General features: G+C 38.3%; 1 protein-coding gene across 4 annotated transcripts in view; it reads right to left on the reverse strand.

The window, feature by feature from the left end:
- The window catches only part of MAEA (macrophage erythroblast attacher, E3 ubiquitin ligase), a 50162-nt gene that overhangs the window by 11783 nt on the left and 19857 nt on the right, over nucleotides 1–18522 (reverse strand). For 3 of the 4 annotated variants that reach the window (XM_027736603.2, XM_027736599.2, XM_027736601.2), the window contains 4 exons: nucleotides 16612–16815; nucleotides 3189–3311; nucleotides 2227–2340; nucleotides 143–219 (listed from right to left, as the gene is read on the reverse strand). In XM_027736603.2, coding sequence (XP_027592404.1) covers nucleotides 143–219; nucleotides 2227–2340; nucleotides 3189–3311; nucleotides 16612–16815 — 518 coding nt within the window. The remainder of the gene's footprint in view (nucleotides 1–142; nucleotides 220–2226; nucleotides 2341–3188; nucleotides 3312–16611; nucleotides 16816–18522) is intronic. The other variant, XM_027736600.2, reaches the window with a different exon arrangement.

Genomic DNA, 18522 nt, shown 5'->3' on the forward strand with positions numbered 1-18522 from the left:
CTGAAGACTGATGTCAATACCAGAAAGATCCTTTACAGGCTTTACAGGGCTGCTGGGTGTTGCAACAGTAGTCACATGTTTCTAATGAAGCATAATACCATCTTGTTAAGAAAATTGTTTGGAAAACATCCTAATTTCATACCTCACAGCATCCAGTCTCTTGTTCTGTCGAATGAGTTCAATGAACTCCTGAATCCTTAGGCTGAACTCCAGACAGCTCTGAGATTAAAGACAAGACAGGGTCTTAGATGGTGCCAAAGTTGCACCACATGGTATGTTAAGTACTACATGTGCACAACAAAAAAGAAAGTGTTAATAACATGCAACCTTGTTTGCTTGCTTTTAGGCATTCATGCAAAAAAGTTGAAATGCTGACTCTACAGAGAAGATCAGCACAGAATTCCCTAAAAGCAAACAAAATCCTCCTCCTCTTGTATCCTTTAAAACTTTGGCTTTTAGCAGGGATGAACTTTTTCCTAGTGACTGAAAGCATCGTTACCTGAGACGCAGGTGAGAGTAACAGGGTGGTTTCTTTGTACTTCATTACAATTTAAAGTAGTAAAATCAACAGCAGTTTGGGGCTTTGTGATAATTTAGGCAGGAGAGGTCTACCCAGAAGACTTCAAGGAAGAAACAAGTCTCTGAACGCTTTTGAAAGACGCCAATATTAACAAAAACCAGCACAGAGTTTAAGTTGCTGCAATGCCCTCCCTCCCTCCCTTTCTTCTAAAGCTTCTATCCCACTCTTCTTGTCAAACATCTAAAAGCCATGCTGGAAACAAGTCTCAAACAAGAAAACCAAGTGGCATTTACCTGTTTTTGGAAAAAGGTAAAATATGAAGCCTAATGAAGTTGACAGTGTCCCTTTAAATCAAATTCCATCACCAGTTCACAAAATCTATAAAAAAACTTTGAATATGTGGAATTAAAAAGAAAAAGTTTCTCCCCCCCCAAAAAACAAGTCACTATGCTTCTTTATAGGGACACAGTCAACTGTTTTATTACCTTAAGAAAACAATGAAAACCTGAAGTCCTCTGAATCCTGTAAAGAACTCTATTCCCTGAGTTACCCTGCTCCATTTGTCAAATGCTTTTTCTTCCCCCATGCTTCTAATGAATAGTTGCCTTTTGTTTATTGTCCATCAGCACAGTAATATCAAAACTCCTCAGTGACTTCAGTAGGAATTTGAGCAACTCCAAATTTCTATCAGTTAGCTCCTGGGATGACTAATGCACACATTGCAACAATTGCTTATTTAAGATTTAAAATGTAAGCCATTTGAATGTAAAAATGATGCATTCGGTCATATGTTAAAATTTACCTGTTTAAGGAACAGAAAATAAATTATTTTCAATCTATGCATTTTTCTGTACTCAAGCCCAGATTCAGCAGAAAATAAAAAATTCTTCTGGACTTTGAGAATTTTCAATAGGACTATTTTAAAATACCTTGTTTATCCAATTCTACACAAACCGCTCATTTAGAATTTTACATAAGTTTGTTTCTACTAAAATACTGATCAAGCTTTTTAACTGTTAATGATACTCCATCCCAGGGCTTCCTGTTTTGTTAAAACGTTTCAACTGCAAAACCCAGGTGCCAAACAAATGAATTTTCAAGGAAGGGGCAAGCCAGTGGCCGGATTGTTTCTGCACACAAGTGTAACTAGAAGAGAGTCCTAGACAATCAGATGCAAATTCCAACTTTTTATATCTTCAAACAATCCCACAGCAGCTCTTCAGAAGACTTCAGATGGCTCACATCTGTAAAGATTACACGACTGCTCTCCCAGGCCAGTTTAAAGCAGTTTAAATTTTAGATAAGGATTGCTTCAAGGTAGTGGCTGGGATTTTTAGAACACTAACATTGATGAGTAGCTAAGCAACTAGAAGCAGAAGAAATGTTTATTTGTGTTTCAAAAAGAAGCATAGTGATTTCTCTCTTCCAAATCTGCCTCACAGCCTTAGTTTTGGGTTTTGTTTGATTAAAAAAGGAAAAAAAAAAAAGAAAAAGAAGAAACAGCGTAGGGCTTGCAGAAATAGATTTTGTTGTAGTTATTTTTCAAAAAAGGGGATGGGGAAGATTTTTCCTCATGAATTGTTTATTGAAGATTGGTGATGAAAAAGGAGGACTTTCAGATTATATTCCTTATATCACTTAACATTTTAAGATTATACAAGGGGGGGATTTTTTAGCAGTATAATTATGCAGTATTGTTTACATACCAATTCTGGTTTTCCTTTAATGGTTTCCATAACAAGATCATCATTTTCTTTAGAGTAATCACTGGCTGATTTACTTTTGCGTCCCATCTTCGGTTCGTTCTCATTTTGGCGCCCCTGAGTGACAGAGAACGTCACTCTTTGCTCATTGTCAAGTGCACTCAAACAGTTTTGGTTAAAGAAAGCGCTTAGTTTAACAAAATAAGCCACAAACATCTTTGAGGGAGGCAGGGATTTTGGTTAATATCAGTTAAAAACAGATTTCTGCAAGCCCTATAAAAGACTACAGCATGTTTTGAAGTGTATAATTTAAGAGACGAGGACATTTAAACCAACTGCATAGCAACAAGTACACAGCATGTGCAGCTCATGGGACTCAGTGGCTTGAGGAAGGCTTACTATGTTTACTACTTGATTAGATTTCAGCTTTTTTTTTTAAAAAAACCCGTAATTCACTAGTACCTTCTCCCAGTGAGTTAGTTCTTAACTTTTGTTTTCTTATATACAACACTTAAAAAATACTAAGACAAAAATGTGCATGAAATTTCTCCTTTTAATATCATTCTTAAGATACCTTCACATATAAACTGAGTTATAGTCTCAGCAGGATGCAAAGAGTTGTAAATTAAGTTTACACACATCAAGACACTTTATACCTCAGCATTTAGATAATTTCTAAATTATACTAAAACCAACTGAGTACTATTATTTTATTTGAGCATACTTTGTTGAGACAACACTTGTACCTGTAAGATAACCTATCACTCAGTTCCAGGTTTGACACTTGTGTGAACTGGTTTAGCTCCAGCTACCCACACCTTTTAAGAAGATTTTTATACTTACTGTGCTTACTTGTATACAAGACCTCATTCAAGACCTGTAATTTAAAACATACTGACCACATCCAACATCCAAGTAGTTCAGAAAACAGTTTAGCAAAATGTGAACATGTTACATTTTCATACCTTCATTTTTCTGAGTCTGGATTTGTTGTCATGACACCAAGCCAAGCAAGTCATAGTCTCTTGTCTTTCCAAGGACTCCTCCACTTCTTTAGCAGTCAAAAACATCTCAATATTTACCAAGTCCTTGGAAAAAAACAGAGGAAAGGAGGTCTTGTTAAATTGTACTCATACTTTATACAGCAATTCTTCAACTGAGCTGGAATACAGAGATACAAAAGACTCTGTTCTTAAGACTTCTGGTTTTTAGAACAGTACTTTACAAAAAGACATCACAGGATATTTTCAAGACTGTTTCCACACACTGAGATATTCTGACAGTGACAACAGTTCTCTGAGCCCAGTTATACAACAGAACTTAAACAAAAAAATAAAGAAAAATATTAAAGATTACACCCAGAGTTTTAGCACATAAAGCAACCAGAACCCACAATCACTGCAGTGCAGTGCACAGCTACAGGAGCACTTGGTTTCCTCAAACCTTGTCCTACTACATCAACTGGACCATGACAACATTATAACATTTGCTGAAGTGAGCAAGAACTGCATAAAAGAGGAGAATCTAAATTTTACCTGGCCATCTGTAACTACTGAGTTTTAAGCAAAGTACTACCATGGTCTGAGGTCTCCAACACACTTTCTCTCACTTGCTTAATACTGTAAGCTCCAGACCTTTAATTGCTTACAGCAGCTTTGTCTACAACACCAGGACACTGAGGTGATAAAACAAAGTCACCATATGAAAAAACCAGGTAACAGGTGGGCCACAAGATTCCTTAAGTGCTTATCCCAAGCAGATGTTTTTGAGAAAAAACAGCACTCCAGGATCAAACCTGCCCAGAGCAGACCTTCAATCTGCCTAAACTACTTTGTAATTGCCAGCAGCTCTACACTTTCACACCAATCCAGGCAAACTATACAGTTTAAGATCTAGGAGGGTATATCAAAGATATTTTTTTTTCTCATACACTTCTGCTGAAAAAAATACTTAGGTAGGTGTTCCCAAAAGATACAGAGTGGATCCATTCTGAATTGGCACTACCAGAAGTGCATAAACATGTCATGCTGTGACAGTTCATTCTTTGCTGAAGAAAATACACTGTGGGAAACCATAATTCAACACAAACAGACATCTACTACAAAGTATTTGATTAATATGCTCTCTAATTTTGAGCAATTTTTTTAATGTAGACTTCACAGCAAAATGCTGAAGATTATACAACCGAAATGCTGAATATCACAAACATTGCAGTAGCCCTGGTGAACAAAACCACTCTCAGAAATACATGGCATTTTCAGCTGTCAGAAAAGCTGAATATTCTCAGTCTTACAAGTTCTACCTTCCATGAGACAAAACTGAAAACAAGAAGTAGCAACAGCCATATCACATTCAAATCTTGCATTTCATTAGCCAGTTTTTCCTTATAAATACAGGAAGTCTAATATTATTGGAAGAGTGGACCAGATCCTGTTAGGGTTATCAGAAAGGTTATTTACAGAAACACAAACAAACCACATGGTTTTCTAAAGTGCAGCACAAGTTGAGCTTTTAGTAAGTCTCTCATGACTTGAATTTTAAAACCAAAATATTAACATGCAACTATATTTTATAGATTGTATGACCATAGCAACAAAACCATTTACCACTGAAAGAATAAAGGGCCTCATGCAGCTCTAGTGGTACCAAATCCAGGTAAGTCAGACTGAGGCCAGAGCTCAGGTAGTTAAAAGTTCACAGAACAAAATTAAGACTGGAGTTTCACTGACTCCTCCCATCCCTTTAGGGATAAAAAAAATTAATCTATTTTATCCACATGTTGGCAAAGGGACTGAAAGAATGGCAACCTATTCCATAAAAGTTTCTTCTTTAAGTTTTCCTACAAGACCATGAGAGTAAACTTTTTGGTAGTCTGAAGTTTTTCTGAGGATATGCTCAAGTGAAAAAAAGAAGTGCATTATTCCCCTGTGCGTGGTAAGGTGGCCACATAAAAATCTCTTGCCCATTAACTCATCTGTGTGACATATAATGCAACCATATTCATTATCTTGCTTGCATATTTTTCCATACAGCTGCTGCATGGAAAGGGAATCCAATTTAACTTAAAAACAATAAGATAACCATATATCTCCTCAAGCTTATTTGAGCCATGTGTCCTCTTAACGAATAGCATTTGCTTTTACACCAATTAAAACAAAAGCATTTAATTCTACATTAAAAGAAAGACTGGATCTGCTAAGCAGAAACAAATCACTGGTTTAATCTCATTTGTTAGCTTTTTATAGTTTAAGCTTCACTACAAAAAAAAGATAATATTTCCTTAAAGAAGCATAAGGCAGCATTTTTTTAAAGACCACGAGCTGGTAAGAGAATCCCAGCTATCTGCATTTATCAATCAGGTGTTAGTATAGCAGCCCTCAACTACAAGCAAAAAGATTGCAGTTGCTGCTGAGGCAGACAAAACTCTCAGATAAAAAGAGAATTCCTACATTCCTTTTGAAAATTTAAGATGAAAAAAGGTTCTATTTAACAGAAATGCTAATTAGATTCGCGGTTGCCAAAAGAAGTCAGAGCTTGGCAGTCATCTCTGTTAAATAGACAGTATGTATCCAGAAAACAGAGGAGAACATTTTTAATTAAAAGAGTTTCTTTCAGAACTAACAATTACATTTGAATTGCACCAATAAAGAGGATTTTCTTCTCTGTTGACTGGATAGAAAGTTAAGGAACAATATAAAAAAAGGCATTAAGGAATCCTTTTGCAGAGACAGAAATAGCTTTTGCATTCGATTAGAAGTAGTTAGACTGAGAGAACAAAAATATTAAGACACAATTAGGCAATAAACCTTCAAAAAACCCACCTGTGCTCATGTCACAAGTTTTTTTTAAATCTAACCATATTTTCCTATCTTTTTTTGGTGGTGCCTACTCTTAGGGCTTCTTCCTTAGTAGGACTAAGGAAACAGAAGAAAGGAGTATCAGAGGATTAATCAAAATCAGTCCAGCTCTTCTACACAGGCCAGTCTGGAGTACTTGTTGTGTACCTCATCTTGGAAGGATGGGAACCAGGTAACAGCATTAGCAGCTGTAACAGCCATCTCATGTTCCAGTCAGAAAAATCCCCATTAGCCTCAATCCTGAATAGTTTTCTGAAAGTATTCTGCAATTCAGAGTTGTACAGGCTGCAGACCATACAGAAACATTGTCCTTCCCAGCTCCCAAAACATGATTAAGATTTATTATGCTGCTACAAAAAGCCTCTCTTATATAATTAATTTACATATAAAATTAAGTGAATGTAAATACACAATTTTAGAGAAATGTTGCCACTGATTTTGCAGGTGCAGAAAAAGCTGAAGCAAGAAATCTGTTGCCACACACTCCCCCTCCAAATGACACAGCATTCAGCACCATGGCAAACGTTTTCTGACTCGTACATAAACTAAAAAGCAATTCTAAACTCTTTAATTACCCTCCTTAACAGCACTAGCCTTCATTTCACACTTTCAGCTTTCATGCTGTAACTGTGGTTGCAAAGCTTTACTGCCAGTACTGCAGGAGAACCCTGCCCTGCACAGATATTATTTCAGTGCTGTTATCAAACCATAACTTTTAGCACAGACTATCCAGCCTCCTCTGCATTGCCATAACTTTGCCTAAATCACCTTGCCTTAACTTGCTTACAAATACACAATATCTGATGTTGGGCAGGAAGATCAATATGAAACTTTCATTCAGTTAAGCTTCCACAGTTGTACTGAGGAGGAGAACTCTCTCCAATGAGTATTACTGACAATTACCCAAACACTCAAGAGGGGGAAACACTCTACAAGCCAGGAAGTATCACCTGGATTTTATAATTTCTGCCTAAAAAATTGGACTAAACTGAACTAACATTACCTTCTATACAACAGTCACTAATCAGGTATCAGGAAGGGTAACCATTTCAACACTGGATGAACTTGATCATAAAAAAACTATTAAATTTCATTGCAATGGTGAAAACTACAGAGAAAGACATTTATTATTAGAGAAAACTGCACATGAAGGCTGAAGATACTTTAGTGAAAACAGAGATAGTTATTTAAACAAGAATACAGCTATCCATCACCCTGTGCTCTGCCTGATTTACATATATATAGCTTTTAAAATATCACCACTTCTTTTTAAGCTGCAAGTGCCTCCAGGGAGGGAGGTTACCAACCCTATGATTCTGCACAGAACTCCAATTATTTAGGTATAAAACACTATGAAGAATGAGGATTCCTCTATGAGGATGATTACTAGATATATACTCCAGGCCAACACACAAACTAGCCCTGTATGGCATCTCCATTTTCTCAGCTGGGTTCTCAGCAAGAACATCCCCAGCACGTTTATGCACGTCCCCTCCCCTGAACAGCTTTTGGACTCTCTGGTCAGTGTGAGCAGGAGTTGACAGGGGCAGAATTCCCAGGGGATCTCACTCCAGGTTGCCAGGTTGCTCTCCTTAGCAGCATCTTGTTTTCAGGAGACTCCAATGCCTGCTCCCACTGGAGGGAAAGGCTGCAGTAGACATGAACATTGGTTTCAAACACCAAAACTAAGAGTACAATGAAAATGGACCCAGAACTTCATGAATTCACATAGTTGTGCTACAGAAAAGAAGAAAAAGTGATTCACCAAAATACAGTGAAGGTTATGAAGAATAATAGCTGCAAAATAATGAGAAGGTACATGTAAAGGCAGCAGGGTAATTTGGTTTAACTGGCTTCAAATGAATTTAAAATTACACAGCTATGTCTGTTACAAAGTTGTGAAACAAATGAGAACTGGCAACCAGGTATCAAATGGGGATTTAAACTGAATTTAAAGCCAAAGGTTGTAACTTTAAGGCTGTGCACAATTCAGACAACTCAGTAGAGAATTGGAGAAAACCAGATCTAGATGAGGGGCTCTAAATTCACCAAGAAAACCGCTCAGAGTTTTCAGCACCAGATACAACAAAAAATAGCAACATTAGATCATATGTCAAAAATTGCTTGAAATTTATGTAGTGTTCATGAGAGGGTTTTAATTTATGTAACATTTTAAAATTTGGAGCAGTCAGGTCAAGTCATTCCTCTCCATCAGTCTCCACTCTGCATATCAGCTGAAGTACTTTTAGTTTATGAGATCTCCAGCCACAAGTCTGGAGAGCTGTCAGAAGCAATGTGTGATAAAATCCCTTATAATTCATATGAACATCTCTGTATTAATATAAACCCCAGAATATTTCACATATGAAATGTGAATCTTTAGCAGGGCTCAAAACCAAACAGAAGTGAGTACTAAAACACACAATACTTGATATTTTCCAATCTACCATAAGCTATCCTCAAAACAAGATTAATTCACCAAAAAAGAAAAGTTAGGCTTAAATAAGATAGAATAAAAGATCTGATTCAGTGAGAAGAAGCAGCATTTTATAGAAAAGAAATTTTCCTAGGTGGAAAAAAAACAAGTAATAAAATAGGCTATTTGTTGTATAAAATAAGGAATTGGTAATAGCGTAAGATGCTGTTTATGTATTTCTTAGAAAATGCAAATTGTTTATTTTTAATTGCTTACTAACATCAATATGAAATTGAAAATAGGCCAGTATGCCCCTAGCTATCAGTGGCTCACTGCCAGGAGTGTGTACCAATGACAGTTTTAATAAGATTGACTATCTATCTATACACATTACATGCATAAGAGCACTACCCTCACAAAAAAGGCTTTGCTGATGCACTTCAGCATTCAGCAGCATGGTAAACTACTTGTATATGAAATACAATAAACACTTAGATCACTGAAATAACCTCAGAAAACCCCCAAACCTGTGTTAATCTTTCAATGATTACTCACATGCTCTCCACTTCCAACACTACCTTCAGTATAATTTAGTTCTGTAGAAGTGAAATAGAAATGCTATGTATAAACTGCATTGACATCGAAGGCAAACACAAATTATTAAGAAAATAATGGCATAGGTGGTGATAATACAGCAACACCACAATTACTGAACACCAGCTGAAGTGGGGCACAAATTAACATTAAGAGACCTCCTTACTCTCTGCTCATAAAATAATGTTGTCTGAAGTTCATTAAGCTACTATTAAGTGTTATAATGCTACACACATTAACAGGATTAGAGAGAAAATAAACAGAGTAATTGAGAGAATGTCCTACTCAAAGCCAGTTGCAGAGCTAGTTATTGGGAAAAAAGCAAAGACAGACAGCCAAACCACAGATTCATCAAGAGAAGAGCCAGAAAAGTTTTTGTCTACAAAGTAAACACAGAACCCCACGGTGTACACAGCCAAGCTTTCACATGAGAGCATCTTCCATGACCTCAGTATAGCACAGACCTTTTAGTTCTACCTGCTTATTTTTGAAGGATCCCAGTAACTTACACTGACTGTTTGTCCGTCAGAAGAGCATTGTCTTTACATAACATTCGAGGATACTGGTACTTCTTTTGTTAATTAGTTCTAGTGACTAAATCATGTTCTAACCTCGTGCCCAACTTCAAACTTCAATTTTTCTGACTGCTGATTCTATGTAGTTTCTTCCCTAAATCTTTTTGCACTAGATTACAAAACCCCTTGCCATAGGGCTTCTGCTCCCCTATCTGTCAAAAGCACTCACCCCTTACATTTTCTGGTCATCTTCTCCCTCCGGTTTTTCCAACAGCTTTCCAAAGGTGTGGTCACCAAAACTATGGGTATTCTGGTACTGACTACTCCAGAGTCAAATAAAAAGCAATGTTTCATCCTCCTCCTCTTGCTCGTTCACATGAGCTGTTTGGTAGAGCCTGACAGTTGGAGCAAGCACCGAGGTGGGTTATTAGCAAGCTGTTTTCCCAGTGCATCCCCTGCTCCTGCCTCAGCAATTTCTGTAGCTCAGCAAATGGCTGCACCTTATCCAGCAGCACATTATACCCCGCTAAGTACAGTAATAAATGACTACGCTGGGATAGTGTGACAAAGCCTCTAGAGCTTAAGATGCATCACTGGGCAGAAAAAAAATGCCTCATTTTCTGTCACAGCCTCTTCTAGAACAGAAAGGCGCCTAATCCTTTGCCAGAGGAGCACAAGCCCTGCAGCTTTTGTCCACGCAGGATCAGTCTGTCTCAGCAGCTACACACATTCTCTGACAAAACAGTAACCCTGCCATCATCTAGTGTAGTGGTAAGAGAAAGTGTTAAAAGTGAAGTAACATTTACACTTTGAAGGAATGTCTGGCAGGAAGAACACACAGTAAGAAGAGGCATAACTGAAACCAAATCTCTTCTATACCTGGGCAATCTCCAGGTGGTAACAGGATTCCCTGTTTAGACAAAATTTCAATTCAAGAATTTTCCTTGCATCACCAGCCTTCCAGACTAAGTATTTTGTAATAAATTAGCTCAGTTATGATACACTACAGGTAACCCACTTTGCCTAAAAGGACTGAAAAAATATGATGTTCAACATCACAGCACACTTCATGTTGTCGGCTTTTGAAGTGTCAAATGATTTGTAACGAGAAAGTTTGTTATTCTGCTTCGATCTTGACTATTTCACATTTACATAAATTCTAATTCCTCAAGATGCTTGAGACAAACTGCAGATGTAAGGCTGTGCAGGAATTACAGCACTTTGAAATTCAGATGAACACACCCAGACATTCATTATACCAATCCAGCCGGAGTTGCCATGCCTACGCTAGGAACAGCCAAAACACATCTAAAGGAGTTTCCCATTTCCTTTCTACAGCCTGGTACTGTAAGGTAGCTTCAAGCAGCACAAGTTAACATCCTGGCACCTTTATAGCATTCACACCCATCCAGGAGTTCCTTCATATGTAGCTTTCCTCTAACACCTTTAATGTGAGAACAGCAAGTCACAGGAGAGGGACACAAACAGCTCCTAACAAAAGACACCTTTTGCCATTCAGCCTGCATTTGGCAAGTCACCGTGGCTATGTTCTGCATGACAGTGGAGCAAAGAATATATTCAAGCATTATGCTGAATATATTTAAAATTGAATTGTTATGAATATAAAGTTGTTTTGATGAATTACTTTAACACATATTTGTGTGTTTGCTACAAGCCATTCTTGGACTATGTGTCTTAGCAAGGAAGATTTCTAAAGGTACACTGGTATGATTGTTAAGAGAAGTGTTTATTCAGCTTTAACTTTTTGAGTTAAGATTTAATACTGCTCCTGTTTGTGGTGCTCAAATGTGCAGGTCATTTTCCATCTCCCACTTTTTGAGAGAGGCATCAAGTAGAAACAGTTATTCAGGGAATGGATTACTACAAAAATGGCAGTTTAGTAAGATTTTGCCCCATAACAGACAGAAATCCTTCAGCAATACTTTACTGAGGTCTCAGCTGAAGGGTCCATATCACAGTGCTGAGAAATACTTTTACAAAGCAAGGAAAGAACATTTAACTTTGGGGTTGAAAAAAGGAACACTGATGTAGAACAGGACAAAGAGGAGATCAGGTACTTAGCTAAAAACCATGAAGCTTGACTTTAGGAATTCATGTTTCTCTTATCCCACAGGACATCAGATAAGATTTCATGGCTTTCCGTAACAAAATTAAGACAGTGTAACACACCTGAATTTGTTGCAGGGACCCTTTTTATTAAGCTAATCCCTTCAAAACTGGTTCCAATTTACAAAAACCGAAGCTGCAGTAGAAGAGAGGAAATGGACCAAATTGGAGAGAGGGAAGAGCAGAAGACAGTCAGCTTTTCCAGTGCCTACTATTCCTTTCACTTAAACTCAATTCATTTTCTTATAAAGGTATTTACTACTTTGAAAGATAATGAAATATTTTCAGAATAGCTTTGTAATATTTGCCCTGTCTCGATATTGTCCAGGGAATAACCATTACCACAGATTTAGAAGTTCTGCTCAAGAAGGAAACCATTGACAAAAACTGGACATCTGAACTCCCACTTCAAGAAAACTTATCTTTTTGGGACTGCTGGCAATTGGTTTAATACTCCTTGAAGTATAAAGAAGCCCTTCTAATACAGATCAATGTTTGCAAGGGTCAGATGCCCAGGCAGCACTTTTGAAGTCAATGGAATATTCAGATTTCCCCTCCCCCCCCAAATCTCAAAAGCAAAAGGCACAGTGTGATATTAATGTAAAGGGCTAGTTTGGTATCTTTGAAGGATGATGCACCTACTTAATTGCTGACCTAAGAACATTAATTTGCAGAACTTTGACTGATATGCATAAACCTCAATGCAAGATCAAATTAACCAGTTTTAAGCTATTTAAGAGAGTTATTTCAACTCAAGTGTTCAACTGCAACCTTACAGTCCCAATGCCCACCCTGCCCAGGGTGGCAGTTCTTCTGTCCTTCTCTGGTTTATAGATTTCTAAATCACTTGCTCCCTATCCCAACACACAAACTCAGTTTGAATTTATGTTATTCTTCACAGAAAAAAACATTGCCACTTGTACAGCTTTTGTACACCATGAGCATTAAGGCAAAGAGATATATTCTTTTACCAAAATAAACTAAGCAAAGACAGAAAGAGGATTTACAGCATATAAGAGACTGGCAGCTTCAGAATCTGGGTTTGTTTTCAATCCTACAGGCAAAAATCACTACAGCTATACATAATTAAAGAAAGAAGGTAAGGACACTTGACATGTTTTTTTTTCTTCCTGAAAGGGGCTAGAGAAAAACCGTGACATTTTAAAACCCACCACCTCTAGAAACAGCAAACAAAGCACTACATACTTAACCTAATTATAAAACTTATCTACAAACAGCAACCAACTTCCTATTTGAACACGCTTCCAAAACTAGATTTGCATATCAACTAATGGCACAGAAATGAGGTAGCATTTAGTGTAGCAGAACATGGAATAGCAGAGGTGAAGTTAACAGACAACCTTGCCAGCTAGCTGAAAATATGAATCTACAGATGAAAATATGCATTTTTATATTGGTGTGGCATCCCAAGGTCATAACAGAATCAAAATAAGATCATTATTAAGTGTAACAAGCTGACACTGATGAGCTTATTTGTATGCAATAACAAAAACTTAACATCTAGTTTGTACCTTCAATCCAAACTGTTTTTCACATCAATAGGGAGCCTGAAGACAACAAGAAAAAAGTCCACAATAGAATCCCCTTCACCCCATATTTACTTTGGAATAACCATGACATTTCTGTCCTTGACTGTCACCTCTTATTTTAATATTACTCACATTTTGGCTTACTTTCCCAAGCAGCATTATTTTTCTTTAAAGACATAATACACACATTACATGTTTGGAATTTATTTCTTATATTGCCATAACATTATGCTGTATAAATGCTGCATGCTCCAAGTTATTCCTTACCTGAGCTACTTCATAACTTTGATATTTAAACTTCCCTGTAATTTTTCACATCCAGAATTTCTTTCCCTTCTGTTTGCTTCCTAGTTTATAACCATTCTATTATAAGCTTTCATAGCCTATCATCCCTATGAAGGTAATTAATTTAGAAAATAGCATAAAATTTGTCACAGCCCATCAAAAACTATTAGAATTGGACACTATGGTGCACAGCCAATCTTTGCCAATAATACACAGCAGACAGTTTGCTCAAACATAGGGATGATTTAATAGCTTGCTTTTGGTCACTGAAGCAGAATCTTTTCTGAACTGCTTCCACCCATGAAGCACCTCAGCAGTCTGCAAGTCTCTTCACATTCACAAGCCATGGAGGAAACTTAAAACCAGCAGGCTGAGACTTGCTCCCAGGACTGGTCCAGCAGCTCCTGAGAGATGTTTAGCCTGGGACCCCTGAGCTACAACTGGAATGGAAAGAGCCGCTTCCTTTGCCTTTCCAAAGAGAGCCAAAGGGCACTTTGGCCATTCAGCCTGAAACCACAGGAACACAATCACAGAATGGATGAAGGTGGGACCTCTGGAAGTTGTGTAGTTCCCCTGCTCAAGGTGGGGGGGTTACCCACAACAGATTACTGTTATCTGGGTTCGAGCATCACCAAGTACAGGGAGACTCCACACCCCATGTGTCTGCTATAGAGCCCAGAACTAGACAGAGCTCCCCAGATGGGTCTAATCAGTGTTGAGCAGAGGGGCTGGATCATCCCCCTTCTGCTGCTGGTGATGCTCATCCCAATGCAACTCAAACTGCTGCTGAGCTGTCTCTGCCACAGGAGTGCATTGCTGGGCCCTGCTCAACTTATCCACCAGCCTCACCTCTGGCTGCTGGACAAGCTGAACAAAAACACCACCTTTTTTCAGGTTCCTACTTCAGGTATGGGGTCTACCCAGTGGTAACAATATTGTCTTGAGATATTGAGAAAAGACTGGTGGTGGGGACATTGGTCAAAATTACAGGTGAGACCAGAGTAAATAAAGATTACTTTGGATGAGAGAATACCATGGCATTTTCTAATCTCTACAGCAAAGTTACATTATTAAACATTAAAGAACATTTCAATGCTCATATCCTTCAGCAAGAAAGGAACAAAAAGAAATGGAGAATCTGTCTTATTAAACCAGCAAACCCCCAAATTCTGTATAACGACCAAATCCCAGTATCTGATGCTGTAAAAGCTGTTCACAAAGAGGATCACCACACAGTAAGAAAGACTGAGGGAAGCCTGATCCCCATTAAGCCAAAACAAACTTTAATGATGACTAAAATGCATAATTTGAGCAAACTAGAAGAAATACGGCCTCAGTGCATTCAACGTGCAACTATGTTCTATGTTATTCCAGTTACTTCAATATTATGCAAATAAAAACTCTTAGGCCTGAAGGCATAAGGTAAATAATCTTATTTAAAACTATCTTTGTTTAAACATAAAATTTCCTATTCAGCAAACAGAATGAAAAGCTTTAAGGCTTCACAAGTGCAATGCTTTGTACCACATGATCTTGCAGTGCATCATGACCGACTTCCATGCTCGTGTCTGAACCAAAGGTGAGTGTTACTTAATCAGGCGTAATAGAACTTGCTTTGAAAGTGAAAATATTTCCATAGTGCTTTTTCAGCAGACCTAGTAGGTACAGTAACATGATGATTCAGCAGAGATGAGCTCCTGCTCAAAACAGAGGGAAACATCTACCAGAAGTGGAAGAGCTGCTGACCAGTCAGCTGCAGTTATCCCAGCATAGCTGCCTTGGGTCTTTTGACTCTCATGCATGGGCTGTATCTTTAGTGAGGCACAGCAGCCTCTTACAGTTGATTTCTTCAGGACTATTTCCTATTAATACTTTGTAACCTACTTCCCCTCTCACTTCTATTCAATCTCTACACGCTGTTTCCTATTTGGCTTGTACTGAAATCGCTGCTGGTTGAACAGGATCAGACCAGTAAAGCAGCCAAGGAATAACAGAGACATGTGACAGATACACTCATGTTACAAGACAAAGAACAAGTGCATATGCTCTAATTTAACATCAGCAACAAAAATCTCTTTCCCCTCAACAAGCTTAGAGAGCTGTTCACTATGCCACCTAAGAAAGGTGAAGTATGGAAGTCACATAATACAACTCAATTCTCAGCATCTTTACAGACAGAGTTGCAGAAGAGTTGCATCCCTTCTGGAATCAGGAATATCAAAAGAACTTATGATTCAAAGATTGCTCAGGATCAAATAGCAAATGCTACCTAAAATTAGCAGGACGTGATTTCTTTAAATAAACAGCAAATTGTTAAAGAATGTGTTCCAATGTCCCCATGGTTGTCAGAGGACCACAGTGTGGATTCACTGCTCTGCATAAGGAAGCTACACCAAAGTATACAAACTCCAAAGACTTCATAACCCACTGTGATACCAAAGCAAAACCAACTAGTGAAAAGTAAAGCAAATATCATGGAATGGTGAAATAAGCAAAGCAGCAAAACCTTTCTATGGACCATACAAGATAAACTGGCTACTAAAAAACCCAAATTGTATCAAAATATATTTTCCCAAGTAAAAACCAGTTTTCCTCTCAATGCATTAAATAGTAGGATGATACAACAGAACAGTTGCTCCTGCAATCAGCATATGCTGTTCTGCTCAGTCTGGTCACCTACACATATCATCTGAGTGTGGCTAGACAGATGGGAAGCTCCACCAACTGCTTAATCAGCAGCCTAGGGACCTCTAACAAGAAATTCTGTATGACATTTGAGAATTAATCTGAGTTTTAAGAGGGCAAGGTGTTTATCTAAGAGCATTTAATTTGTGACTGAAAACTACGCCTTCAATTTTTACTTATTTAATACGTTAAAATACAATTTACGTCGAGTAAGGCGAACAAACTCAAGCCTAAAAAGATTAACAGATAAACATACTAATACATAAAAATAACTGCTCCAAGGCTAAAAGCAGCTTTTTTTCCATTTGCCAAGTTGCTCTTTAGCACCACTTTGTTAGTTAGTTCCCACTGCTGCCCACCTCGATGCCGCTTTGCCTCGCCAGCTTTACGGCTGTGTTGTAGTAGCCGCAGCGCAGGAGGTGCTCCACCATCATACGATCCATGCGCTTCTTCTTCCACATGTTTGCAGCAGCTGGCTGGTCACTACTGTGCTCTTTCAGGTGTTCAATCCTGCGTTTGCAGAGCTTTGCACTTTCATCTTCAGCCTGGATTGATTCAACGGCCTGAAAAGTAAAAATTAACAGTGAAGAGGGATGCATTTTCAATCTCCAGGGTAATTGTTTGTAAGCACCGTTTACAAAGCACTCTATACAGTTACTCCCAGCAGTGTTCTTTCATTTAGAAATACATTTCCTATGGCAGTGCATAAGTTTGAGCACGGTTGGTCCAGTTCTGAGACATTCTCGCACAGAAATAGGTTTTGACTTATTTGAAATTATGAATATATACATTTTTCTGCTTAATTTGCAATTTGTCCAAAACCAACAAAGTGTCACCTGCAGCAGCAACTGCTGTAATAGCCTGCAAAGTGCTTTGTGGGGGTTTGCAGTCACGTGGTCCAACCATTTGAAAGCAAAATTTCCACCTCTAACCTATGTATGGCTCCTTCCTCCAGCAGCTGTCTTGCTGAATTAGTTCTACTGAGGAGTGATGCAGAGTAAACCCACATTACTTCTAATACACTGGAGCCATTTTAATCAGTCATGCAATAATGAAAATTATACAAACAGTTGGCCTCCTGGCACCTGTGATGCAAGGACCTAAGAGTAGTTTTTTAAAAATCATCAGTTTTGTTAAAGTACTATTTTATTTAACTCTGCTGCTGTGGAAGCATGAATCCACTGTTAGGGAGCCTTACTTAGGAAAATACATTTGCCTAGGGGAATGACTTTTTTAAAGCAACATATTGGCATATCCAGCACGAAACACACACCCCAACACATCTCCACAATTTTTTTTTTAATTAAAAAACAAGCAGTCAGCTCATACTTGCTTCCCTTCAGCCTTAAAGTTACATGGCTGAATGGTTGTGCTGCTGATTTTTCCAGGCAATTTTATGACAGACACCTCGTCACTCCAAGCTTGCTGACTCAGTACACAGCACGTGACAACTCTGGGTCATGCCAGGCTACAAGAACTCCAGAAAGCTGGCAGTACCTTTATATGCTTGCTAAGGTAAAGGCAAACCAGCAGAGGATGGTCAGTACCTTTCCCCCCTGGAATCCATCACCAGTGATGCAATTGCAGGTTGGGTTGCCTTGTGGTGACTTCAAACTCGCTGGCTGGGGTTTGAATAACTGCACGGGAAGGCACAGGCAGGTTTGCCAGCCCAGCCCAGCCCAAATCACCTGGCGGGCTTTTGGCAGCCCCCCTGCACTCTGTGCTGACACAGCTGCCTTCCCAGCACTCAAGTTATTCAGGCTACAGTGTCATTCTTGGATAACAGCTCCAGCCCTGGCAGCACAGGTTGGTTCTAGTTGTGTTTACAAGGCCTGCCTATATAGACACTTTTTCTGGAAGGATCAGTGTTTGAAAAGCAAAGTGAAATAAGAGAAAACTTGTGCAAGAAACTCTCACCAAAAATTTGCCCCAATTAAGCCTGACTCTGATCTGGCCCTGATACCCAGCTCAAGTATCTAAAACCTTAGTCACTATACACGAGTCTTTTACTAAAATCCATGTAAACATTTGTACCTTATTTTTATTACTGAAGTCTGAGTTCTATTACTGAATTTAGTTTTATTTTGTAACATACAGTTTGGAGATAAGTACTTTAAGTTATAAACTGAGTCTTTTTCCATTCAGCAAAGAGTAACTCAAGCTAAAGCTCGCTTTCACTTTTTAGATGTCTGCAGTGTTACCAGATGTGAAGGTAACCTTGAGAAATATCCTGAATACAACTAAGAGAATTCAAGCCAGCCAGGCACAAA

The sequence above is a fragment of the Pipra filicauda genome, unplaced genomic scaffold, assembly GCF_003945595.2.
Source record: "Pipra filicauda isolate LSUMZ 115617 unplaced genomic scaffold, ASM394559v2 scaffold30_size5312502_pilon, whole genome shotgun sequence".
NCBI lineage: Eukaryota > Metazoa > Chordata > Aves > Passeriformes > Pipridae > Pipra > Pipra filicauda.